The following is a 26,571-nucleotide window of genomic DNA, read 5'->3' on the forward strand; positions in this document are numbered from 1 at the left end:
CACTCGGAAAATATTTAACAGAATTATGACATTTTAAAGAGCTGAATTTTTAATGTATTTTAATTGTGTTTTCAATCGATTTCTGGCAATAAATATGAAAAATAATTATAAGACAATATTATTTTATAGATTTCCTATCAAAATTACAGTTTAGACTGAATCTATCAAATAATTTTGTTCTGAACTTTTCAATAATTTAAAAAGTAACTGCCAAGAAGCCTTATGAATAATTTATCAGCTAGCTTATTGTAAAATTCTCCCCTTTTTTAAACCCCCATTTCCTGCAGTGATCCCCCTCAACAAACAATGTCGCCTGCCGCCTCACGGCAAAAAAAAAGTATTAAACAAACATCGTAATCAAGCACTTTGCCGCAATGTTAGCGGCATTACATGAGGGCCTTCGGATGGGTGGGTGGTTTACAGGGGGAGCTGGAAGGACAACCAGGCTCAGCTGATGAGTCATACAGCTGTTGTGAATGCGTGCGTGGGAGGGTGGTAGCAACAGAATCAGGAGGTAGCAAGGCCACCCCCTTTCGGGTGAGTCAGTCGGAAGAAGTGGGTGACTCAAAAGGAAAGAAGCTTTTTATCATCTAGAGCTGGGTGTAAATAATGAAACGTGTTGCTAGATTCAACGACTAAAACGTGATACAAACTGGCATTAGGGCACATTTTCATATACATATATACTATATACTGTACGAAGGGGATCGAGAACAAAGAGCATCGGTTGCCATGACGTCCCATTTACCACTTCACTCGATTCGAGTGCATTTTGGACAGGAAAACAAAAAGAAATGGGGTTGCCCGATCCAACTGCAATTTCAAGTGATTTGTGGCCGATTTGTGTTGCCGATTTTCTGGCAAAATGGCAAACACAATCCCTTTACGGATTCAGAGATCCACTCGAAAGGAGGGCTCTCCAGGCATTAACTTGACTTGGTCATGAGCCATCGTCGGCGGCCACATGTCGCCATGGCCTCTGCCAGCAAAAGTCAGATGGCGTGAATGAATTATCGCCGCCTGTCCATAAATCTCTAGACTAATTAATAAATGTTAGAATAATAAAAAGAAAAAAATTGCCAAACAAAAGCTGACAGCGCAGGGTCAGAGTTGAGCCCGGGAACCTGTTGATAATGGGCAGAGGAAAAGCATTCTTATCGAGCGAGAACAAACAAACTAACAAATTCCGAATCGATAAGCTAGATCAACAATATTAATAGTGGTTTACACACATTGAGAGCACAGAAAGAAATATTTTCAAGACACAAAATACTGGTCAAATATTTTTTAATGTTATAATTTTACCATTTTTATCTCTTGATATGTATTTTTTCCTGTGGGTTTTGATTTTAGCTTTCTATGCACACATCATAAATCTTCGTGTGGAATTTTAATTATTATCCAAAATCGAAAACCCAAATCTTTGATTCATGATTTTGTATTCTGTAGTTTTTGCCTGCGGTACCGAACCGCACCCAATTTGGCCATGTTGTTGATGGTCGTAACTATAATTGAATTTGGCCTTTGTTCCCCTCAGGCAAACCACAAAATACAAAAAATGTTCTAACTGATACGTAGCTCTGGCCACAGTGTGTATCTAATGTCTAACTAATATTTACTTATTAACCTTTACTGATATGATACCCCATGTGTGTGTGAGCTGTTCTGTGTGAGTGTGCTTAGCCAAACAAAAATATTGTTTGGCCTGAAAATGATACGCTGAATTTCACATACTCTAGCCAAAAAAATTCAAACGAAAACAAAGATATAATTTTTTGATTTTATTTTAAATATGTTTGTAGGTGAGATAAATCACTTTTGGGTTAAATTTGCTTATGCTAATAAAGCGCAAACATCTTGAAAGGATTGGGTAAAATAAATATAAATATAAATATTTTTCAATGTCACTTTTTGGTGTGCAAACTGTTGGACAAAATGTCATGTGTTGGGGCATTTAGATGGAAAGATTGAATGTATCTTGAATCAATTTAACTTTAAGCAAGAGAATCAACTTTTTCATTATATATTAAATGATTCGTGTTAGTAAATTCAATATTCCCGTCTTTCCCTATAGAGTGCTTAATCTATTCCTGATACTGGGCCAGGCAATCCCTCTACTTCCGACCGATAAAAAGAGCCACAAAAACTTAATAAACTGAACCAGGGATTTTTTGTCACCTGTCGGTGTGTATGGTGTGCGTGTCTATATAGATTTTATGACCGGCAACAGGTTCATTTAATTTAGTCACATACGGCTGGCCCAGTAAGTTTGCTGATAAGTTTTCTTCTGACACATCGTCAACAGAAAAACAAAACTATATATATTTATAAAACGGAAACGACATGCTCAGTAAACCTGAAAACTCTAAAAACTTTAAATAATTATAATGAATTTTATGCAAGATATTTCTCCAGCTGAATCAGCACCGAGCATTTGTAAACAAAAACCGCTTCTCTGACTCACTTGGAATGGCAACAAATTGATTTGTTTTGGAAATGCCAAGGTGTTAATCATGGAAATAGAGAAATTCGGCAGCATTTTGTTCACGTTCTTTTGTACTTTGCATATTTATTTATTTCAACAGACATGTGGAAATATTTCTTAAATATGTTTTTGCTCACTTATCGCTTTCCAGGGAGAAACTATGCTTAAGTTGGTCAACTTATCAGAGCGGAGGCTTTAGAGAAAAGGAAGTGAGTGCGTAACATATATATATATTTATCGTCGAAGAATTTGGAGCTTATCTTTGAAATGTTTTCAACTAGAAATATGGCATAATATTCCATGTAAATAATTACTCTCATGTGGGCCAAAATCCCACATTTCAAGTTGGTCACCGCAGGCGCCGCAACCGATTTTTATTTCAAACTTCAACGGTTGCAATTTGCATTTTAAAAGGTTTTCTGCCAGCATTGGCAAATGTATCTTACGGCTATTTAGTATGCATGCAGCGCAAACTGGCTGAAGGCTACTGAAATCAATAGACGCCAAGACAAAAAAATAATGGCAACGCGAGCCAAAACGTGCAAAATGCAAAAATGCAAACAAAAAGTAATATTTTTACAATGCACTGCCCGATGACGATGTGAATAGAATTTGTAATCATGGCGAGAGTTGCACGGCTGACAAAGAAGAAGGATATAGATGGTGAGATATATTTTATGGAATGTTCAGATATTAGCGCTGCCAAAAATAGTATAGATACTAGAAATAGGTAATGCGTTCTAAGTTACATATGTAGAAAGAACGTAGTACTTAGTTCTGTATCAAAATCTTAATAAGTACTAGAGAATCTTTCAAAGTTTAAATCATTTTCCACGCCATACTTGACAATTGGTTGCACATTAGCCCCTTACTTAGAACCCTAACGACTTGGCAAATAAATTTCCCCCTAGTCAGCTTTTCAGTCGCCAAATTCGGATGAGTTCGCATCTCGCCATCCGGTTGCAATAAAAATCAGCGAAAATGTTTTTGCAACCCCCTGTGGCGAGCGCGAACTTGGAAAATTCCCTTGAGTAAGCCAAAAACTATTTTGATAGCAATCGGGGGACATGTTGGACAAGAAGGATAAGTCGAAAGGAAAAAAAATCGATATGGATAAGGAGAAGAGGTTGATGCAGATTGAGATTTTCAGATATGGTGGTGCGTTTTGCACGCAGGACAAGGATGAGAACGAACAAGTGAAGGAGATCCAAGGAGCAGAGCATGGCCTTGAGCCAGAGTCCACCCCATTTCCGGGGATGTCCTGGCCCTGACACTTGCCCTCGCTTAATTGGAATTGTGCCCAAGGAGATCTCTTATATGGGGAGCAAAAGAAAACCAAGTGCATTCTTAAAGAGGGTGGCCTTCTGGTGATAGAATTTCAATAATGGCGGACACGTTAGAAATAGAAAAGCATTCATCCCCAGGTCCTCCCCCTATATGTTCCAAGAAAACCTGCTGCGAAAAGATATATGAGCTTCGACTTTATTTCCTCGGTTTTTTATGAAGCGTACAAGCAAACAGTTCCTTACAACAGTATGTCCACACCCCGGACACATAAAAAAATGCTTTATGGTTTGCCTGTCTGTCTCTGGCCATATTTTTAGCCGTTCAACAAGTTGGGGCAACCGAACCTAAAGTCGTTCCCCAATTCGATACATACTTTTTTGCTAATTGCTTGGGTGAACGTCTTGGTCTTTCGGTGAATGTTTTGGTTTTATTTTGTTTTTGTTTTTTCAGACCTTTCAATGTCATGTGAAAACTGATCAAAAACGATCATCAGCAGCAGCGGAGCAAATTGCATGAAAATTATTTACACAGTGCTCGACAACATTAAACAGCTGCACTCGACTTGATGGCATTGAACGCCAAGTGTAGAAAACCGAGGTCTGGAACTGAGGAACCGGTGGGGATGGTTGGAAAAATGAGCTGGAGAAGAGCCGGTCGGTCAGTCATCAGTTTCTCAGATACTGCATAAAGTGCTCTGCTCTAGGCAAGCCAGCTGATTAAATGGACTATGACAAAGCACTACACTTAAATGAAGACAAATTATTAACGGAGACAACAAATTTAAGGATAGATAAGTTAGAATAAAGTCACTCAGTTTAACAGAACTTGCAATTAAGTGCTCTAAAAAATCATTATTTGTTTGTTTCAATAAATCAAAATGATGACTAATATTTGTATTCTGAACTTGGATAAGTTTAATCACTATTTAAAGTTTTTTTATATATTAAAATTTATTCTTAAAGTATTTTCTATGACTGATTCAAAGGGCATGTCAAAAACTAAGATATGAATCAGTTTTTAAATATTTAAAATTTTTTTCCTTTTTTTTTGGGCTTCAATTATTATATTTAATTTATACTCCACTCTATATGACTTGATTTTATAATCTCTACCAAATTTTCTGGCACCAAAATCATCTTTAATTCAATATACTTTCGTCTAGACCCGACGCAATTTGAAATTACAAAAACACAGACTATTTTTAGGACCACTCTTCAGACGCAAGCAAAACCGAGAGAAAAAGAGTGAGAGAGAGGCAGGAAAAGTAGAGATATATGTGGGCGGGGTGTTTTCCCAAAAAAGAAATTCCCATCAAATTCAAATGTCGAAATAAATACTTAACAAAAAGTGATTTTATTTAACCAAGTTTTTGTGGGCACCCAACTTTTTAATTCATAAAATTTTTTGGTATTTTTTTTTGCATATGCCAAGCAACGAGCCGCCGTGGCTGGCGCATGCTTTAAATTTAATTAAAGTGAAAATCTTGTACATAAAAAAAAAAACGGGCAACGAAAAATGCAAAGAAAGTTTTTTTCTTCATTTTTTTTTTGGTATGGCATTATCCGACGACGACTGGCGCTTGTTGGCTTTTTCAGGCCCCACAATTGACCCGCTTAGCCACGCGCTCGATCGACGTTGTTATTAGCCAAGAAAATGGACAAGCGGGGAGTCTATGATTTTGCATTAAAAGTGTACAATATTATTATTACTCAGTTTTTTTTTTCTGATATTAATTTTGTCCGCTTCGCTTTCCATGCACAAATTCAATTAACCGAAATCTTTCTGGTTACACTTTCTTTGGGTTAAGTGGCATATCGAGTATTACTTTTTATGTATGGCGTGCCAATCATTTATGCAAATGTTAAAAATACATATTTAAGGCATATAATAATGTTCATTTTGCCACTGCTTTTCGCTAAGCTACACAATGCTTCGTGATTGAGTCTGCATGGGCAGAGGAGGAAAATGTGCGAAGGGGTTGCCAAAAACTGGATTTCTACCACTAAAATGACTCACTAAACAAAGTCGTGAAGTCGAGAATAAAGCAAAAACTCTAACAATGTCGAATTGGTCATAAAACATGAGAAGAATTTGTTTATTTTATTTTCTTGAGAATTTGTCGTATTACTTTTTTCTCATATAAAGTTTTGTAAGAACCTATCTAAAATTTGTTTACATTCCTAATTGGCCTGGTTCTGAGGATTATTATATTCGTGTTAAGTGAGTTTATATAACCATATTTCTTAAATTTAACGTAAAAAGATTTTTAAATATGTAGGAAACGTTGTAAGTTCATAAATTTACAGCTTTTTCTACTACATTTTCCTTTTCTACTTCCTGCATTTTATTAGTTCCTGGCTGTTTTTCATTTCCCTTTGCGCCTTATGCAAATCCGCTGGACAAACACTTAGTAAGCTTTTCCGAGCCTAAAACTACCAGCTGCCACTGGCTAAATCCCCACAGCTGAAAAAGAGAGAAAAACTATATACGAAAAAAAGTGCAAATAGATTGCAAAACGTTGTCTAGACGTGCAATTTTGGTCCTGACATCGGGGAACCTCCTCTTCAGTCGAGGCGAATTTTCCACTCGCAGGCACACAAACTGACGCACACCTACAAGCACACGCACACCACCGCACATTTTGAGGGTGTGCCGGCTGCTGTCTGATGAAAGAAAACTACCCCCAAAAAGGCGGAAGGCGGCATATAAAACCCATCGATATCCGAATATCCGAATTGAATTGAAATCAGCAAAAACTAAATCGGGCTAAATAGGCGGAAACAAGCAGCTGAGGCAAGCTAAAAAATCGCTTTTATTATATATGTACAGATGTGCATTTTAAAATCCCTGTAGAGACAGGTAAGCTTTAGCTGGGCGTGTCAACGCCCTGGCCAAAACGAAATAACAACAAAAAACTGTAGAAAAAACAGCTGTGAGGCGGAGAATACTCATAGACAGAGCGGAAAAAAATAACAAAATAATAATAATAATGTGGAGACCCGGTACTGGGAATCCGATGGATCGATGTGGAATGTGGTGGTGCCTCCGCCGAAACAGAACACAAACTACGAGGAAAATAAAAACAACAAGAAATCAACGATATATCCGAGAAATACATATATATTTTTCTCTGAGGCGCACGCTGCTTCTGGCCGTGCTCATATGGCAGCAATTTACATAAAACCCGCAAAACCAGTTTTTTTTTTTTTACTAAGTTTCAAGTTCCAGCTTGGTGGGTAGACAGAAAGAGATGGCAATGCCGGGGCAGAAAGAGACGGTAGCCATAAGCGCGCGTTCTTAAAACATTTGCCTGCACTTTGGCTTATGGGAAGCAATTTGTTAAATTCTCACTGCTCGAGCATTTGTTGTGTATTTCCTATGGGTAACTGATGACATTGAAATATAAATTAATTGACACGGTTAAGTTCGCCCAGAGATTGGGTATCCAATTAGAAAATATAGGGTTTTCTAACAAGAAATAGGTGCGAGGTGGTTTAAAAATGGGAATTCGCGAGCTTAATTTCAAGTATTTCGAAAATATTTCAGAAATGATTTGATTTTCGAATTGCTGGTGAACCAAAAAATGTTTTATTGGTCAATTAGAATTATATTTCTGTTGATTTTTAATTAGTTTTGACAATTTTAAATGGATTATAGTTTAAAAAATTTAAATTTAGAGACTAGATCTTTGGATTCTTTCGACAATAATAGAAATTTTCTACGTTTAAATGTACATTTTATCATAAAAACATAGAAATTCACCATATTTTGTGTTTCCCAATATATATTCCTCATCTAATTAGATAAGTTCATAATAATCCCTACAAGAACAAGATGGAAAACTTACCCATAGCTCGGTGCCCCAACTCATGTTGCTGGAGTTTTGCGCTGCGTTTTCCGATTCGGCCAGTTTGTTGCTGCTGCTACTTCTGCTCGATCCGCTTGCCACTGTATTTGTTGTTGTTGTTGTTGTTATAATAATAATCCACAGAAGATAATGTAATCCACAGACGATGAGGAAAAAGGAAGACAAGAGAGGGAGAAAGCGATGGAGAAAAGTAAGAGATGAGAACTTTTATGCGTTTTTATTATATTTTCCCGCAAAGGTTAATTAATTTTATTGTTGCTTTTTCGTTTTCATTTTTCGTTTTATTTTTCTTGTTTTTGTTTTTCAGTGTTGCGCGACGCGATGTTTAATTTTCTATGAAAGAGAGCAATTCGAGTCATATATATTTCATTTTGTTTCTTTTTTTCGGTGGTTGGGCAGGTAAGAAAGCATGTAAAAAAGAGTGGCAATGCAGACGTGTCAGTTGCAGCGGCAGGTAGGAAAAAAGGTAAATGAAATTATAACTAATGAGAGCTGATTCTTTTTGGGGAGTTTCACGGTTCCAACTTCAAAATAAGAAAATTCTATGCACTGGCATTTCGCTGCGCAAAGAGAGAGAGAGAGAGGGATAGAGACGGACTGAGAGTACGAGTGCAACTGCATTTCATAATTGAGAAAAAGAGAGGACAATTGGAATTCTACTATTGTTGTATTTACATAATTTTGCACATACGCACACCACTAAACACAACTGCCGAGTGCACGCACTCTACCTCTTCTTCTTATGCCACCGTTTTTTTTGGTTACTTATTTTCTGCATCTGCAGTTGCAACTTCTTTAAATTTGGGTTTTATTTTGCGCCTGCACTTTCGTATGCGTCATAATTCGGGCGACATTTGCACACAAACACTCTAAAGCACACACACAACACTCTCGGAACACCCGCACTCACACAACGCAAGCATTTGTTTCTCCTTTTTGGCGTGCGAAAAAACAATTTTATCCGCTCGGAAAGATCCGCTCGTTGTTTTCACTTCGGCATTAAAAACTGTGTGACCAGGGTGTGGTTTCAGAATAATAGCATCCGACAAAACAGTGTGCCCAGGCAAGGCATATTAATTCAAACCGTCGTTTGAAATTAGCTGGGACTTAAACCGAGTTTGCTTTTATGTTAAGTTTCATGAATTTGTTAAATATTTTTTCAATATAAGTAATAAAAAATTACAACATATTGAACACAAAACAAAATTAAACTTTGTTTACGGTAAGCCAAAATTATATCTCGTTTTATTGGTTGGCCATTCCCAAAAATTATTTTCCAAAAAGTACAGCTTTTCAACCACTGTTCAGTGTGCTCTTATTTTCCAGGCGTTAGTGCATACATATTCTGTTAAAACAGCTGTTGAGTTGCTGGTGGGTCAACAACTACTTTAATTTTGCCTTCACTTTAATGAATTAAAACTCCTGATAAAAGGCTTTAAATATTAAAAAGCTTAAAAGCACCCAAAACCCACCAACCACAATGCCTTCATACGAATTAGCACTGGTGCTGCGTCAACTGACTCGCGTGAGTAGCACATGAATTCCACCGGCAGTTACATAAAAGTCAATAACTTATTTCTGTTCTCCCGCAGCCTGAGCTCATATCCGTAATAAAGCGGACGGCAGAATCCATCCTTGATAAAGGAGGTGTTATCAGGAAACTGGAGAACCTGGGTACCCGTGCTCTCCCCTACAAAGTCAGTGAACATGGAGTGGTTCACCGGGAAGGTACACACTTCACCATCGCTTTTGATACGGCGCCCACGAGGATAGCAGACTTGAAAGAGGAATTCGGTCGAGATATTGACATCGTCCGTCGCTATATCTTTAAGGTTGAGGAACCCGAAGTGAAACCCTGCACGCTACATGAAGAGATGTTGCCGCCCGCTTACCGTAAGGATGTCCAGGAGATCGTCGCGGCAGCCCAGAAAAAGCAAAAGAAGAAGTACAATTACAACTCTGGATTGGACTACTATCCCTTCCAGAAGTAAACCCCAATAAAGCTCACTATGTATTTTAAAACCAATCGTGGAACCCCCGATCTATGGCTAATTTAAATTGAAGTATTTCTTATGAAATGACTTGCTTATCACAGCATTTTGCACAGTGTTTGTCTTTGTTTAGTTTATGGCTTCCCAATTGAACGCTTATCAGGTAATTGATAAAGCCCTGTAAAAATCGGCCATCAATAGAACGTAGATTGGGCAGGTAGTGCCCCAAGAAACGCTGAGCAGTTCACTTCTACTTCTCTTAATCGAAAACTAAAGAAATGGCACCCCAAATCCGCCCACTCACGCCTGACTTGCAAAAAGCAGCTAAGGAGCAGCTAAAGGAGGATCCTGATCGTCTGGAGGCTGATCTGCTGGCTTTCAGGACCTGGATCGAGCAGCAACCCCATCTCAATCCTCGAATGGATGATCAGTTTCTAGTGGCCTTTCTGCGTGGCTGCAAGTACAGTTTGGAGCGGGCTAAGTCCAAGTTAGATAAGTTCTACACGCTGAAGACCAAGTATCCAGAATACTTTAGGGTTACCAGCACAACGGAGGGAAAGTTCAGGGAGATTCACCGAACAGGGTGAGGAATATAAAAAAAAAGTGTGAGGAATTGCAATTATTAATGATTTTAAACAGGGCGATCATCTATCCACCTACTCCTTTGTTCGAAAATGGACCTCGCATCGGAATCTGGCGCATGGGACTGTGTCCGGTGGAAAAGTATCACATCCTAGAGTGCATGCAAGTGGCCCAGGCAATGCAGGAGATTGCCATCTTAGAGGATGACTACGCTAATGTTAATGGAGTAGTTTTTATCATGGACATGAAGGGAGCTACGGCTGGGCACTTGTTCCAGATGACGCCTTCGATGGCCAAGAAATTTACTGTGTTTTCCGAGGAGGCTATCCCGTTGCGTATGAAGGCGCAGCACTTTATCAATACCATCACCGGATTCGAACAGATATTTAACATGTTTAAGCCAATGATGTCCAAGAAGATGCAGTCGCGTCTCTATGTGCATGGTAACAAAATGGAGCTGTTAACGGAGCAGATTCCTCTGAAATATTTGCCTGTGGAATATGGCGGTGAGAATGGCACGGTGCCGGAAATTGTGGCGGCTTGGGAGAAGAAGTTGGATGAGTATAATGACTTCTTCAAAGATAATATCAACTACGGCACTGACGAAAGCCTGCGTCCTGGAAACCCCATCGATTTTGATGGTCTCTTTGGAACTGAGGGCTCCTTTAGAAAGCTCAACGTTGATTAGTTTGAAATTGTCCACAGATGTTACTTTTGGAATTTTCATTATTGTTGTTTCCTATAAAAGTTTTCAAAAGATATTCATCTATTTTGAATAACAGTTATATTTTAAAGATAAATACAATAAAGCGTGTATAGTGACATTAAGATAGGAATGAAAACATAAGAAAAAATCGTTCCCTGATTATTATCCAGGAACTGATTTAGCCAACAAATAATTCGTTCTTTCCATACAGTTTCCACATTAACTAATCCTCTATAGAAGCATATCTTTCGCTGCCATTTAGTGGGAGTGGACTCGAATATCTTTCTTCGGTCGAGTGTCTTTTCCAGGTAATTTTCTATCTGGAGATCTACATCAGATCGCCATTTAAGTTCTAGGAATAGGGGAAAATCTTCTCCAGCTTTCTTTAGACGTCTCTGTGCAGTTTGATAGCACTTCCAAGGCTGTGGCTCCACTACCAGGAGCTCTGCCAGATTGCCGAGCTTTTTCAGAAATAGTTGCAATCCTTGGTCATGATGATTTAGATGGATCCACATAGTAATTGAGTAACAGCAAATGGCATCGAATTTCTGGCGACTATGAATTTTCAGATAAGCTTTAACAGATTCAAAGGCATTATCGTCTAGGACATCCACGCAGGCGTAGCTTATGTTTTTCGGATCTTCATTTTCACTTTTTGCGCGTTGAATCAGACGATCGTCTATATCCACGCCAAAGATTTTTACACATCTCTGAAGACGTTCTTCCAGGTACTTGTGCAAGAGTTGGGTGAATACTCCGCAATTGCAACCCACATCCATGACATAATAAGGCCCTTTGTTGGAAGATTCTCTATCATCCAAAGGAGATAACCATATATCCGCATCCGGCAATAATTTCACACGTTCCGAGGCGGAATTAAATTGATAATAGTTCATGAAGTTTCCATATTGGACAGCACCGGGATCGTTGTTTCTAATTTCCATTTCTTATAGGTTTTTTTATTTTATTTTACCGACCAAAAACACGTTTCAAACATAAACATATCACAAGATCCCTATTGAGAAACAGCTGTTGAACTGTGTTTTCAATAAAAAGCTTGGTCACATTATTGCATAAATGTACTGTGTAAACATACGGCGTCATGTGAATGTCAAAAAACAATGGCGGTTATATTTGAATTTATACCTTGTAAAAATGTGATAATATTCAACAACAAGAAGTACCTTTGCCATTGATTTACCTGGAAAACAATCCCGCCAAAATTAAACTAAATCTCAACAAAAACATCAATACCTTATCATCATTTTTGCTTTTATTTACTGCGTTCCTTGTTTATATTTGTGGAAACGCCTTTTCTATCTGCTTATACGGCTCTAACAATTTCCTTACACTTAAAAATCGATAACACTTGCTTTTTGGTGTGTAAATTAGTTTTGAACTATAACTAAATGTACAAAAGATCGTCAATGAAATGTACAACAACAAAATATACACAATGTTTCGTTTTCGAATTCATTTCGAGTTCACTATTTTCCAAATTTGGCATGTTTGTGGCTAAGATATCATCAACACCAAATGATGATTGACAATATTCAACGACAAACACTCGACTTGGGACCCTGGACGCTTCATTGAAGGGACCTGGGAAACTGAATTTGACCCACTAAGGGAACTAGGCGAAATTGGGAACCCCACCAAATCGAAGCGTTCAGGGGCGGCCAAAAGGGAAAATACATGGCATCTTCATCTGCATCTGGATCTGCCGATTTAAACAACGATCGAAACTTCACACTAGCCTATCCTTTCATTTATTATTATATCTCTAAGAACTACTGGAAATGTCTTTTTTCGCGTATGTTCTTCATTGGGGTTTTTTTTTAACATTTTTGCTTTCGTTTTGTGGGCCTACTAGGTTTTCCGTTTCTAAAGCGCATTCGCAAAGCGTGCGAAGATTGAAAGTTTTCCGAATTTAGAATTCTTATATTTCCGGCCCGTCGTCAAGTTTGGCAAATTGTTTAATAAACTCTACACGATTTGTTTTGTAAAATTCTAAATACTACTTAATATGGACTTTGAAAAAGGTTTTATACTTATGCATTCATTAGATAATTATCTTGCTTCTTGAGTAGCATATGATTTTTATATATTTATATATATTGTTGTTTTAGTAGCAAGTTTGAACTGTAAACCGGAAACGGAAATGTTGTTCTTGCCTAGTGAATTGTCTCTTGTCTACGAATTAGAATTAGAATCGCTGCTACATATGTATATGGCTAGAGTTAAGTACAAGTATATACGTGGTAAGCTCATAAATACACAATAATAATCGTCAATCAATTCAATTCAATCAATCAATTAATCAATCATAATTGGATACGCTAAAACTCTTAGCTTAGCTTAGGTCTAGAAATATGAATATGTCTTTCAACGTGTCTGTGTTATTTTTTGGTGTTTTTCTGTGTGGTTGGTTGCTGTATGGTGGTTGGGTGGCTGAGTGGTTGAGTGGTTGCGTTTTTGAGTTTAGTTTTTCAGTGGCTGTGGCTGTGGCTGTGGGTGGTGCTTTCATTGGCATGTCGCGTAGCGCCAAACGGCCCGTAAATATGCAACTATATGGCAAACAGGCAAGTAAGTGTTAATATCGAGAGAGAGATATATATTGAGAGAGAGAGTTAAGGAAATGGCTCAATGCAATTACAACCAATTTTTTTACTTGCAGGACTTTGTAGTTCTTCTCAAAGGGATTGAGGATCGGGTTGGGGAGCGGGGTATATTTTGCGGATTTTTCTTATTATTTTTTTGAGGAGAATGAAAATCTAAATCTAACTCTAGTCATCTGGGTCCAACCCGATTAGCTCTGCTTGCAAACGGCCCTTAGTCTTACAACAAATGGTTAAGCAAAATACTCTCAAAGCGATACGGAATTGCGGCGACATACTGGTCATGATCAGAATTTTCCAAAACGAATTCAATATGCCGATCCAGACGACGGCGAAGTTGATAAGAGTACTTTGGATAACATCGCCCGTGACCACCTCATACAGACGCAACAGAATCCATGGCAGCCAGGACACCCAGAATGCAAAGACTAATGCGAATGACATCATATGACTAGGGTTCGATAAATTTTCAGCCAGAGCAGTTGCATATTCTTTATCGTGTATCGGCTCGCCGGACCTAATCTTACGCATCATTACAAAGATATAGCCGTAGTTGTGTACGATTGAAATGAGGCTGGGACCTAAGACTAAAATCGCCAATGTGGCACTATATGCTGCCATATTCCCCCAGTCCAGCATGCAGATGTGCGTCATGTTGTTCTCAATTGGCATCGAGTAGCCCAAGATCGGTGGGCAGCAGAGCAGGGCCGCCGATATCCATGTGAACACCATCCAGCATTGGCATCTATGAGATATGAATAAAAGGATAAAAGATCAATTCAGTTTGCTTTACGTTATCCTAACTTGTAATGTTGATGATCCTAAGATATCTTACCTCGTTTTCGTTTGGACCGTTTCGTAACGCAATGGTTTTCTCACTGCTAAATACCGATCCACCGATATCCACATAAAAGTGTAAACAGAGACCGCCCACAAAGTGACCTCCAGGTAACCTGTGAAGCGGCATACGATATCACCGTACATCCATTCTCCGGTCAAGGCGGGATACACAGAGAAGGGCACCACCAGAAGTCCGCAGAGCAGATCGGCAATGGCCAGGGACAGAAGGTAATAGTTGATAACCTCTGTGGGTCCTGTTGACACATTTTGATATTAGATACTGACTAAGAAGTATGATCAAATGAAAACGAAATGCAAACAATAATTTTAAAATGATTCATTCAATAAATATTTTGACGAGTCTATTTGTACGACATTCACTAACAATTTTTGATAACCTAAGGCTTTTGAAATTTTGAGGTAAATAAAGGTTGTTAACAATTTGAGATAAATAATATTTTTAAGCAAATTTGATTTTGGAATTTGTAATGCAGTTCAGACAACAATAATACAAGACATTTAAATTACTTCATTCGGTTCGCATTTTACATCAAAATAAAGGATGCAGTTGTTTAAAAGTATTTAATATTAATGGTCAAAATGAAATTGATTACTTAAATTAGACTTAACACATGTTTAGTTTATGAAAATATTGTTCTTGAGAGCAAACCTAACCGCGTTCAAGTTGATCCTGTGGAGAGCATTAATCGTATATTAATCGCATAACGTACCCTTGAAATTGGCATAGGTGGCGATGATGAGAAGGTTGGAGAGGACGATGGCCACGCCCAGTATGGATATGAGCACCGCCTTAGTGAGGGCCTCCACCTTGGAATTATCCTGCAGGTAGCTCATTTCCTGCATTTTTACGGGCCGCTGGCGGGTGAAAGTGGCTTTCCTGTGCTCGTTGTTTTTAGAATCCTTCAGTTGCTCCTCCTTTTGCTCTGTCTTCTACTGCTTTTCACTTGCTTTCTCCCGCTTTCTCCGAACCTTCTTGGCGGCTCCTTGGCGGGCTGATTGTTATGCAAAGGCCAGTGGACGTGGACGTGACCGAACTTCACTTCCGGTCATGGCGGCCGCCCATGCAATTGTCCTGTGCTTTTGGATGTAGGTGTGTCTGCGTGTGTGTGTGTGTGTATGTTTGTTTGGCCGTGTGCCTAGGTGAGTATATGTAGGGTTTGTGACTGGGTGAGAGTGTTAGTGGCGTCCTTTATTGTGCAACGACGCTTGCACACGCGAAGGTCGTCGGAGTCCTTGGCGCTGCTTTTCTGCTTCTCCGCCTTCCTGCCCTTTTTTTTTCGTCCTTTTTCCACCGCTGGCGCCAAATTTGTATAAATTTTCTACTGCCTACTTTTTGGCCTGTACTTTCTGCTGCCTACTTTCTGGCGGTGAGCCAAGCATTTGATTGTTGTTACCCTTACAAGTCCTGACGCCGTGGTTAAGGTTAAGGATAAGGTTTCTGCTCGGGTGTGGGTGTTTTTTTTTTTCTGTTCGTCTATCGTGTGTTTGAAGCTCGTTTAAAAATTTTGCTTGGATTAAAATCTTACGTTTAAAATCTACTAATTGCGTACAATTTGTTCTAAAGTATTTAATTATTTCTTCTTTTTGAATTCACAACGCTCTTTGCTAAGTTTTTAATGAACGTTTAAACAGTTAGTAATAATTCGCTAATAGTTTAAATATATCGATTTAAAAATGTACACATTTCAAACTCGCAAGTGGAAGAATAATGATTATTAATATTAATATTATTATTTAATGTGTAATAATTACGCGGTCTTCGAGGGTTGTTGTAATTATCTTTGACTATAATTAAAGCACAGCACAAATGGTTTTGTTGTCTTGTAAGGCTTCTGTTGTGCTACGTGTAAGTTTTTTGTTTTAAAATAGTTCGATAATAGTTCGGTTGTTTAGTATCGGCTTTGGTATTTTAATTTCGCTGCTTGGTGATTGTGATTATCCTTTTGCTTGTAAATTCTGGCTTTTGTTGTTGTTGTTGCTGTTGTTGCCTCTGCACTCCATGTCCTGCTGTCGGTTTAAGCTAATTGTGCGCATCTGGAAGGACAAAGGGAAGCAATTGAATGCCTTCTGCGCTCCATAAATAGTTTACAGAATCTCCCATCTTGAGCCAATCAATAAATTATCCCACATACGGCAGCAGGCGGAAAAAGCCTTTTAGCTGCACAAACGCTTTACATAAGCGTGCTTATCCTGGGGCCCGTCACTTGCCTGCTATTTCAGAGACACCCAAACCACCATAACCACCCACTTTTCCCGCCTGCAATGACCCACTTTGCGGTGCCACTTGACACAGTTTGAGAGCCATAGCTGTCACTGGCCGGCTGCTCAAACTGCGTTTGTCTCTCGAGGGCCTGGAACTGTTAAAAATCTCGAGGGGTCTCCGCTTCGGTCTCTATTTGTGGACCACCGTCATCGATCACGCCCACTCTATCTATATTTAACCGACCTCAGTCTAGTGATGCCAACATGGCTATTTTCGGGCAATATTTGCTGTTTTAAAAAGGTTAACGAAGACTACAAAGAAGTATTAAATATGTATTAATATTATATAATAATTTTTTCAAGAATATTATTTAATATTTTATCACCTTATCTCCCTAAATTATATAAAAAAATACTAGCTTCTGATATAATATTTTAAAGTCACAGCCAACTTTTCATCTCAACCACCATAAGAGACATTCACTACGTCATCGTGCCATTTTCCACGCAGACACAAACACAAACACCATTATCAAATGCCATTAGACATCGACGGGGGTGCTCCATGTGGCCCAATGAGCTGGAGGAGAATGAGAAGTAGGATGCCATTAGGGGGGTGGCATTAGGGAATGTCGTTGAGTGAGGTAACAAGTTTGTCATTTACGTCGGCCCTCTCTCCATTTTCTCCCTTAACTTTGTAATTTAATTAACGATAACGGGGTAACGCTTCTGGTTCGACAGTCATTCACTGTCCAGGTGATAAATATCAATGAATTGCATTAGGGACACCTGAACCCCAGCAAAACACACGGACACACCGAAACCCCAGCTGATTGTCAATCATTACGTAAGTTAGTGCATTTGATGACGATGCCGAGGCAAACGTCATTTGTGCAAATGACTTCCTGGCCTACGACCAATTCAAATCCACTCGGCTACGTCCGTCCCCACTGCAATTACGCTGAAATAACTGTTATTGCTGCCAACTTAACCGGACCCGTTCGCATAATGAGTGGCCCCTTGACCCCCGTAGTGGAAAACCGGAAACCAGAGGACCGGAGACCCCGAGAAATGAGTTCAGCGAACTCTCTGCGCTTTTTCTTGGAAGGATAATCAATAAGCGCGACCGGTGATTAATTATGTAAATATGTTCATTGTTCTTCAAGGGAACCGCTAACAATCTGATGAGGTTTTGATTGCCACTGGGAACACTGGGCAGCTCATTAGGCCTCTGGCATAATTAAAAATAATATGTGGCCTGCTTTTTGGGGCAGCTTTGGTCCTGTCGGAAGGTAAATCTTTTGACCCCTTTTGACACTGCCAGAGATATGGATGCTGCAAACTGGGTTATGGAAGTTGAAACTCAAGCTTCACTTAAAAAATGAAGTGACCCACATAACTAGCCATTAAAGCTTATGATGAGTGTTAGGCAAGGCGATCATAAATATTAAAACTAATAATGAATGATGCCATAAACTGCAATCTGGTTCACTTTCAAACTTCTGTATATTAATGATCAATGAAATGTTTATTGTAAAATCTGATTGGTAAGTTGAAAGCAAAAAATAAGTCATATAAGTCCTTGCTTGTTCCTCTTAGCAATAAAGAAGCGAACTTTCAAGACATGCCAAATATGTAACTGCCCTACATCACCGAAACGCACTGTATGTTTGCGCCCGACTTTCGTTTGGCCTGTTTTCATTTCTGGCTCTGTGTGGATTTTCCAGTGTTCGGGCCCATAAAATATGTATCCCATGCGTGTTTATGTCGCCTCAGAAAACACAAAAAACTTTCTGAGTCCGAAACGAAACACAAACAGAAGCGGAAAGCCATCGAATGTGAGACTGTCATAAAACCATATCCAAATGCCAGGCAGGTGGGTGTGAATAGAAGCCGAAGAAGGCAAGATGGCAAGATGGTGGAATGGCAGGATGGAGAAAAGCTTTTGGGGAGCTATAAATAAACTTTTGGATGGCTACGTGTTTAAAACAAATTGCGAAATACCGCAACAAAGGCCAAGGCGAGCTGCAGGCCCAAGAAGGATACTACCCGTTTGATGACGTTAGTTGTTGGCAGGAAGCCCCAGGACGAAAAGTGGGTGCACAAGTGGGCGGCAGGCAGGCTGACAAGGCTGCTGCGGATGGGTGCCACGTCATCATTGTCGCCATCCACGTGGTTGCGTCTTTACATAAGCATGACCTCACCTTGGTTTTTATTTTCGCTGTTACGTTTCACCCACAAGCTATTTCACTATTTTTTATTCATCGTATTTACTTTGGCCACCTGTTTTGTTCAGTGCATCTGGTGCGACGGCGGGTGCATAATTTATGCTTACGCATGTCAAATGTCGCATATGCCTGAAAATGCTCGTCCTTCAGGGGAGGAGAAGGCAGAGGTGGAGGCGTGGTTCCGGGCTAGACTTGGCAGCTCCTGTCACTCAGTGGCTTAAGGACTTTGCAGGCGGTCCTGCAGCCTGTTGCTTCGCCCACCGCTCACCGAGCCAAACTTTTGGTTACAAACTTTTGTCAACCAAAAAATGCCTGCAGGCAAATTGCAATTAAAGTGGGAGAAAGCTAAAAACTTTAACACAAAATGCAACAGTTCGAGCAAAAGAAAAATTGATGAAAATTCAATATGAATGTGGATTGCAAACTAAGCCAGAATCATAAGTTTAAGGATTTCTTCTACAATTTAGTCAGCAAAATCAATAGCGATAAAAGTTTACTCAGCTGAAAGTGTCAGCTAAATTCCCCAATCTGTGGGAAACTCCATGTTGGCATAATAATAATAAGCAGACGAAAAACAGTAATTTCGCCAAGGAACGTCATAAAAAAATCCAATTTCCCTATGAAATGCCCTGAATACATTTCTGTCCTCAAAATAAATGTCGGTGGGGGGTGCGTGATTGGGCCAACTTAAATTCACGTGCTACCCGCTGTTATGGCCATAAACCGCATTGTGAAATGCCGTACCACATGTCGTATACGCAATGCTTTTATTTGGGCCAATTTTGCGTTGTGAGGGCGGTATGATACAGGCAATAAGGGGGAGAGGGGTAGTGAAATAGAGGAGGCGTGGCGCGGGCCAAGGGCAAACAGCGACTTGGCGACGCGCGCGTGTTTAGTTTTATATTGTTTTATTCCCCTCTGGATTTTGTGTAGCGCTCGAATGGCTCACTAATTCTGATTTCCCCTTGGTCGAAAGTTTATTTTCTTTTTGGCTATTGGTAGCAACTCGAATGTTGCCAAATGCAAGGTTCTGCAGCTGTTTTACAATTGACAAGGTCACAGTCAAGGGGCGCCCACTTGCCTTTCGTCCGTGGCCCATAACTAGTCGACAACGTGACGTATGCGTAATAAATAAGACTTGCGGCACTCGGCGCTAAGGACAATTGTATTGGCTCATGATACCGGCTATATTCTACGCCCACACTCGCACAAAGACAAACACACACAGATACACTCACTACTGGAACAATCGATCAATAAAAAAGGAAAAAAAACCCCGACACGAAATTCATTTCAATGCTGCGACTTGACATTCATTCAAGGCGTTCATTGTGGCAGTGGCAATAGCAAAGCCAGTCAGTCAGCCAATCAATATGGCAATGCATCAATTTGTCAATGCCGCCATGGCTCCGTTTCACTACGTGGTCGTTGCTGTTGCTGTTGCCATCTTTAATGCAGCAACTTGTTTATTTGTTGCTATTATTTGCTGTCTGATTGATAAGCAAAAGGGGGAAGTGAATAGAGCCAATGGCTAGAGGGTTGCCACGCGGGATCATGACGGTGCGGTTTTGATGCAATTACACAGAGGGAAAAGGTACTAAAATATATATTACATCATTGCGTTTATTGAATAAATGCAAAATCAAGTATACGTCTTTTGACAGCAGAGAGCACGGCTTTGTTGCAGTTCCTTAGCTCTAACTTTGTCAAAACAAGCCGCATGGCTAAAACAATAACTGTTTTATACAGCTAACTACCGGAACTTAAAACTCCTTTACTACGTTTTATCATTATTTCTCTGATTTTTCAGTGCGTGCTCTGATTTAACGGCTAAAAAATCAGGAAACCTATTATAGCAGAAATTTGCAAAACTATTTTCGGGTTTTGAGCTCTAGCTCGGTCAAAACAAGACCCACACCTAAAAAAACGATTGTTTTGTGCTGCTAATGATCAACACTTACCACCCCTATCACTCGATTTTCGATTTTGAAAAAATAAATTTTGGCCCAAATTTCGCTTTTTTGATAAGGTTTACCATCATCAAAATTTGAATGCAACTCAATTGGGAATCACATCAATCCAATTGCGAGCCCAACGAGGTATTACATTCTTCATTCGGACCATTTTTGGCTGTAATATGGCTAAAAAACTGATTTTATTGCGCCAAAAATTAAGTATACGTCCTTTGACAGCAGATATCCCGGTTTGGTTGCCGTTTCTTAGCTCTAACTTTGTTAAAACAAGACGCACGGCTAATAGAATGACTGTTTTATGCAGCTAACAACCAAAACTTCAAACCCCTATACTTGCTTTTATAAATATAGTTCTGATATTTTGGTGCGAGCTCTGTTTTAAGTGCTACAAAATCAGGAAACCGATTTCTAACAGAAATTTGCAATACTATGCTCGGGTTTTTAGCTCTAGCTCGGTCAAAACAAGACCCACAGCCAAAAAAACGACTGTTTTGTGCTGCTAACGACCAACACTAACCACTCCTATCACTCGTTTTTCGATTTTGGGAAAATCAATTTTCGCCCAAATTTCGGATTTTTGATAAGGGGTACCATCACCAAAATTTTCAAAAAATGGGAAAAATTGAAGTGTCTCAGATTTGAATGCAATTCGATTGGTAATCACAGCAATCCAATTGCGAGCCATACGATATATGACATTCCATATTTGGGCCTTTTTTGACTGTGTTATTAAGAAAATACTGATATTTTGGGCGTAAATCAAGTATACGTCCTTTACAGCAGAGAGACACGATTTTTTGCCGCTTTTTAGCTTTAACTTTGTCAAAACAAGCGGGGTGGCTCAACCAATAACTGTTTTTTGCAGATGACTACCGAGACTTAAGACCCCTATACTTACTTTTACAATGATTGTTTTGAAATTTTTGCTGCGAAAGCTGACTAAATGGCTAAAACATCAAAAAACCTATTTTTAACAGAAATGTGCAGTATTACTTGCGGCTTTCTAGCTCTTGATCGGCCAAAAGAAGCCGTACAGCCATAAGAACGACTGTTTTGATCTGCTAACGATCAATACTAACCACCTCTATCACTCATTTTTCGATTTTGGGAAAGTCAATTTTGGCCCAAATTTCGCATTTTTGATAAATCATCAAAATTTTCAAAAAATTGACCAAAATTAAAGTTTCCCAAATTTTAATGCAAACCCATTGCGAATCATAGCAATCAAATTACGAGCACTACGAGGTATTACATTCCTCATTTGGACCATTTTTGGCTGCGTTGTGTTTTTTTTTTTTAATAAATAATACCAAAAAATTTAATAATAACTTTCTCTGATAGTTAATTTCTAAGCAAATGTCACCAACTTTTTCTCTCCGTGTACACAAGGCTTATCCGTCGCCTTGTTACTTGTATTTCATTTGCAATTTATTGGCTAAATGTGCACACTGACGCTGAAAGAGCTGCCAAGTCTGGCCGGGATTGAGACGGAAGCTCTGAGGATGGTTTGACATTTAACCAATTTGTTCCCAGCAGCTGCCAAATGCACACTTATTAGCGTGTGTATCTGTGAACGAGTTTGTATCTGTGTATCCCTGTATATGTATCTGTACTTGTCTGCCTTTGCCGAGGGGCAAAAAGCTACTCTTCGAGGGTCACTATCAGGAATCGAAAAACGGAATGGAATCGCTGGCGGCAATTAGTTGGCACTAGCCCAGGGCCACGCCCATCATAAATATATAAATCAAGGCGGTCACAGCCCACAACTAATTAGACAAATAGAAAGTTGCGATTTGTGTTTGTGTGAGTGTGTGCGTGCAAGGAGGTGAAAGGAAATGCGAGAATTTGGAATAACAGTGGGTGGCAAAAATGGGAAGGGACAGAAAATTGAGAGCGGAAAATAGGGGAGTGTTGGAGAATTTAGGCTGAGTGGGTGTGCCCATTTAGGCCGGCCATCGACCAGCGTTTTTGTTTTGTTTTTGTTTGGCCAGTTTTAGTTAAAATGTTTTCCTAAATGCTATTTTGTTCTGTGGAAAATAAATATTTTAGAGGGTATATGGGATTTTCGAAGATATAAACTGTATCCAAGTAGGTTTTGTAGGTCAAAATTTAAAACTAATTCTTTCTTTCAAAATTTCTCCAAAGAGTATCTGCTAGTCACAGCCATTTCTTAATATATTGTTTTATACACATTCAGTTCGGTTTGTTGTTGTTATTTTAAGATATTTAAATATAGCAACGGTGTTTTGTTTGTCTCATCTGTTTTGCTGGCTATTTGTTGTCAAACCTAAAAGCCGCCAAAAAACAACCGCACTCTCACTTTCCAAAATTTCTTCTGTGGGTGCTACTAAAAAAAAAAATAACAAAAAACACGCGACATTTGCCAAATGCAGACACGTTGTGGCCATAAATTAAGAGAGATATAAATTTGTGAATATATATTGTAAAATTCCTTTTCGATGGGATGGTTGCAAAAAAAGAAATTAATTACTTGAAATTAAATTTTTTGAAGAACATTTAATGTGAACTTTGCATTCTAAATTTCATTTCAGTTCAAGGGTGAAAAGAGCTTACACTTTCAGTCCACACAGTCTAGAACCATATATAGGAATATGCAAATGTGTGGGCTGTGAGAGCAGCTGCGGCATTTTGCTTCCTTTATCGGACTAATTGAATACGTGTGTCGAAACACAAAGAGGCGAAGAAAAGGGATGGTGGACAATCGCAGTCGCACGTCACGACTCATAAATGGAAAGCAGAAAGCCAGAGAGCAGCGTCATTTGGCATGTAAATTAGACTACGGCCAGCCTTGAAGTATGCAATGGAAATTGCACTTGAGTACCGGACATGCGGCGAATGTTGCATGTTGCTCGTTGCACGTTGCTAGTTGCTGCTGGCAGGTTTCTGGTCTATGGTCTCTGGCTTTTCTGGTTGGTCATGTGTGAAAAATGGCAACTGTGTCAGCGCCCACACGCCCGCGTCAATTGCATTATTCAGAAACTGTGCTGAAAGAACAAAAGCCACTCGTAGTGAGCGAGATATTGGGGCATGAATGAGTCAGAAGCGGTGGGTGGAGGGTTGGTGGGCGACCCTTAATTATGCAAAAGACGGCAACGACCTTGAAGCTGCCAATTGCAGCACACGTAATTAAAGACGAGCAACGAAACGCAGCTCAGCACAGTGGGTTTCTCGCTACAGTAACCACTGGAAACAAAGTACTATTTGGGACCTTAGAGACCTAATCTTTTGTCCTTGTTCTGGTTTAATAAATATTTTGAAAAACTCTTTAGGAACTCTGACTTTTTACCCTTTAGAGTTAGATAGTTTAAAATCACTAAATCTCAGTTTAAAAAGATTTTCCTTTTAAAAAAGCAACTATAGCTTTCCATACACCATATCCATGAACATTGTAACAAAGCCAGCAACCTACAATTAACTGAAAGTAAAATTAATTGAAACAACCACCGACCACTGTACTTTCCCATGCCATTTCTTAGCCCTTTGGGACAACGTGTGAAATTTCCCATTGTGTGATCGATAAAATGGCCATGTGCTAGGGTAAAGGGCGGGTGGGTGGCTTGTGGATTGTGCGGTGTTGTCGCGTCCTTGAAGGCAAATTTACGACAAAATAAACAACTTGGCAGCGAAAGAGTCCGAGCCTGAACCCGGCTCCTGACGATAAGGATAAGGATACGGGCCATTCGCTTGGCGCGAAATTTTATGACACAGCAAAAGTTATCGACGGCAGCCAAAAGACAAATTGCCTATAAAACGACAAAGTCAATAAAAAAAGGGGGGAAAAAAGTACAGCAAAGCGTGTAACGTGTGACCGAGTTACAGATACATTATCTTCAAGATGCAGGCGACAGAGACACACATATATCCTGCAAATCCTGTATGCTACACATAAATTGAAATTTTCGCAAACGAAATTTGTGTGGAAAATGATGCGCTGAGCTCGAGCTTTTCAGTATTTGCGCAAAGTCTTTGGCTTTAGCTAATCCCCAACGAATGCTGGCATTCTTTGCATTGAGCTTTTCAACCGAAATTCGTTGTTTTTTTTGCTAAACTTTGCCTATTTTGGTATCTCTATATCAGCTCTGAAGGGCAGGACATAAAGGAGAAGAGAAAAGCAGCATAGTATTTCCAATTGAAGAATATAGGAGTATAATGCACTGAGAGAAAATACTGTCAATACTGTCTGTTAAAAAATATTTAACAATAAGTAATCTTTACTTTGATTATAGACATTAAGGACAATCCTTAAACATGTTGAAGAATACTTTTGGGGATTCCTAAAGATCTAACATACAAAAACTAATCATCCATAAATGCTTAATAAAGATGTTTGAAAATGTTAAAGTTTTTAAAAGAAACAGAAATATATTCTATCCTAATCAAATTTATTCCAGTGCTTCCCATTACTTTCTTTTCAGCCATCACTCCTACTTGTTCGCTCTTTTCGGGGATGTTTATGTTTTGGTTCGCTCTTTCGCTTGTGCTTCTCCCTAACTCTACCCATATATCTTATTTTTTTTTTGTTGAGGTAGGATGCGTCTGGAGCAAAGCTCCACTGGATGCTCCAAGAAGGTACTCACCTTACCCAGAACATCCTGTTGAAAACCTGTGCCTTGACATTGCTCCAATTTCCAGTTTAGCGTTTAATTGTTAAGTTATTTATTTTGGTTTTTGTTTTGTATAATATTTGAATAATATTTATAACATTTTGTCTTGAACACTTTGTCTTTATCACTTTGTTTGCTAACTCTTTGGCTGCAACAGGCAAGAACTGTAAAATATCTAGATGAATGTGGGCTTAAGATATAGCTAACCAAAGTCGGAGGCCCTCAAAGAAACGTTTATTCACTAATAAATCAATTAAATAATATTTTAATGCATGCATTTGTTGGTGTTAAATTAAATGGATTTTTGTTTCCAGATAAGATAATTTGAAAGGGGTATGATTTATGTATGGCTTTGCTGCCTTGAAATATTTTGATTTCCACGATTGTCGAATAACTTTTAAATGTTGTCACTTTGCACTGTGAATTTTATTTGATTTTCTTTTCCTTTCTTTGGCTAACAAATTTTTGCAATTTGCAATTTTCTGATTTTTCGGGACACATGCAACTTTTATTTCTCGCTTTACTTGTTGGCTTTTTCCGTGGGCTGCTGATTTTCTGCTTAGCCTTCAACACACATACAGCCGCAGGCGAGTTCACACAGATACACATGCATAGTACACACAGGACCCTCTCACAGACACATGTGCGCAGGTGTGTGCCTTGATTTTTCAATTATCGTCTAGCTCGTAAATTGCACAGTTTAATTGAATTCACTTTTGGTATGAAATTTTCCAAATTTTCATTTTCGATTGTGTTGGGTAGAAAATAAAAAGCGATTAAGGATGAACAAACTTTTTGTTTCTTTTCTGTTGGCCAGCTGAAAATTGTGTTTGCTGGCCGCTTGCTGGTGTGTGTGTATGGGTGTGTTGGTGTTGTGGCTGTGTCTATGTGTGTGTGTGTTTGCTTCCACCGTTTCCAACAACAACAACCACTGAACGCGCTGCTGCTGCTGCTGCTGCCGCTGAATCTTTTCGATGCGTGCGTAGATGCGACGCGCTCACTGTCTAACTGGCAACTGTTTTTCCGCTTTTCCATCGCTTTTTCTTCTCTTCTGCTAACGCCCCGAGAAGTCGGCCAAGAGAGAGAGAGGCGAGAGTCTTAGCTGGAAATGGAAAGCAGCAACAGGAAAATCGAGAGAGCCAAGA

At 39.2% G+C, this 26,571-nt stretch overlaps 5 protein-coding genes across 14 annotated transcripts in view; 2 read left to right on the top strand and 3 right to left on the bottom strand.

Annotated features, from left to right (window-relative positions):
- Window positions 1-8,670, bottom strand: part of LOC108107788 (formin-binding protein 1-like) — a 32,274-nt gene extending 23,604 nt beyond the window's left edge. For all 8 annotated transcript variants that reach the window (XM_017215498.1, XM_017215497.1, XM_017215496.1 and 5 more), the window contains exons 1-2: window positions 8,551-8,670; window positions 7,620-7,720 (exon numbers count right to left, since the gene is read on the bottom strand). In XM_017215498.1, coding sequence (XP_017070987.1) covers window positions 7,620-7,720; window positions 8,551-8,563 — 114 coding nt within the window. In that variant the 5' untranslated portion in view covers window positions 8,564-8,670. The remainder of the gene's footprint in view (window positions 1-7,619; window positions 7,721-8,550) is intronic.
- Window positions 8,671-8,978: 308 nt separating this feature from the next.
- Window positions 8,979-9,666, top strand: LOC108107793 (probable 28S ribosomal protein S6, mitochondrial). Its single transcript, XM_017215504.1, has 2 exons — window positions 8,979-9,165; window positions 9,233-9,666. The coding sequence occupies exons 1-2, from the start codon at window positions 9,121-9,123 to the stop codon at window positions 9,629-9,631; spliced, it is 444 nt and encodes a 147-aa protein (XP_017070993.1). The 5' UTR covers window positions 8,979-9,120; the 3' UTR covers window positions 9,632-9,666.
- Window positions 9,667-9,751: 85 nt separating this feature from the next.
- On the top strand, window positions 9,752-11,037 carry LOC108107791 (alpha-tocopherol transfer protein-like). The gene is made up of 2 exons (XM_017215501.2): window positions 9,752-10,214; window positions 10,271-11,037. Exons 1-2 carry the CDS (start codon window positions 9,910-9,912, stop codon window positions 10,899-10,901), a joined length of 936 nt encoding a protein of 311 aa, XP_017070990.1. The 5' UTR covers window positions 9,752-9,909; the 3' UTR covers window positions 10,902-11,037.
- Window positions 10,981-11,969, bottom strand: LOC108107792 (probable RNA methyltransferase CG11342). Its single transcript, XM_017215502.1, has one exon. The coding sequence runs from the start codon at window positions 11,861-11,863 to the stop codon at window positions 11,003-11,005; it is 861 nt and encodes a 286-aa protein (XP_017070991.1). The 5' UTR covers window positions 11,864-11,969; the 3' UTR covers window positions 10,981-11,002.
- Window positions 11,970-12,170: 201 nt separating this feature from the next.
- LOC108107789 (G-protein coupled receptor 52) lies at window positions 12,171-26,499 on the bottom strand. Of its 3 annotated transcripts, none has more exons than XM_017215499.2 (5): window positions 26,219-26,499; window positions 25,400-25,590; window positions 15,109-16,432; window positions 14,373-14,631; window positions 12,171-14,282 (listed from the first exon to the last, which is right to left on the bottom strand). In XM_017215499.2, the coding sequence occupies exons 3-5, from the start codon at window positions 15,239-15,241 to the stop codon at window positions 13,706-13,708; spliced, it is 969 nt and encodes a 322-aa protein (XP_017070988.1). In that variant the 5' UTR covers window positions 15,242-16,432; window positions 25,400-25,590; window positions 26,219-26,499; the 3' UTR covers window positions 12,171-13,705. The 3 variants fall into 3 exon arrangements, with proteins under 3 accessions (XP_017070988.1, XP_017070989.1, XP_041673922.1); XM_017215500.2 differs by having other exon boundaries at window positions 25,400-25,574; window positions 26,337-26,351; XM_041817988.1 differs by having other exon boundaries at window positions 25,400-26,499.
- Window positions 26,500-26,571: the final 72 nt, after the last annotated feature.

This window comes from Drosophila eugracilis, unplaced genomic scaffold, assembly GCF_018153835.1.
Source record: "Drosophila eugracilis isolate 14026-0451.02 unplaced genomic scaffold, ASM1815383v1 contig_2088, whole genome shotgun sequence".
Lineage (NCBI taxonomy): Eukaryota > Metazoa > Arthropoda > Insecta > Diptera > Drosophilidae > Drosophila > Drosophila eugracilis.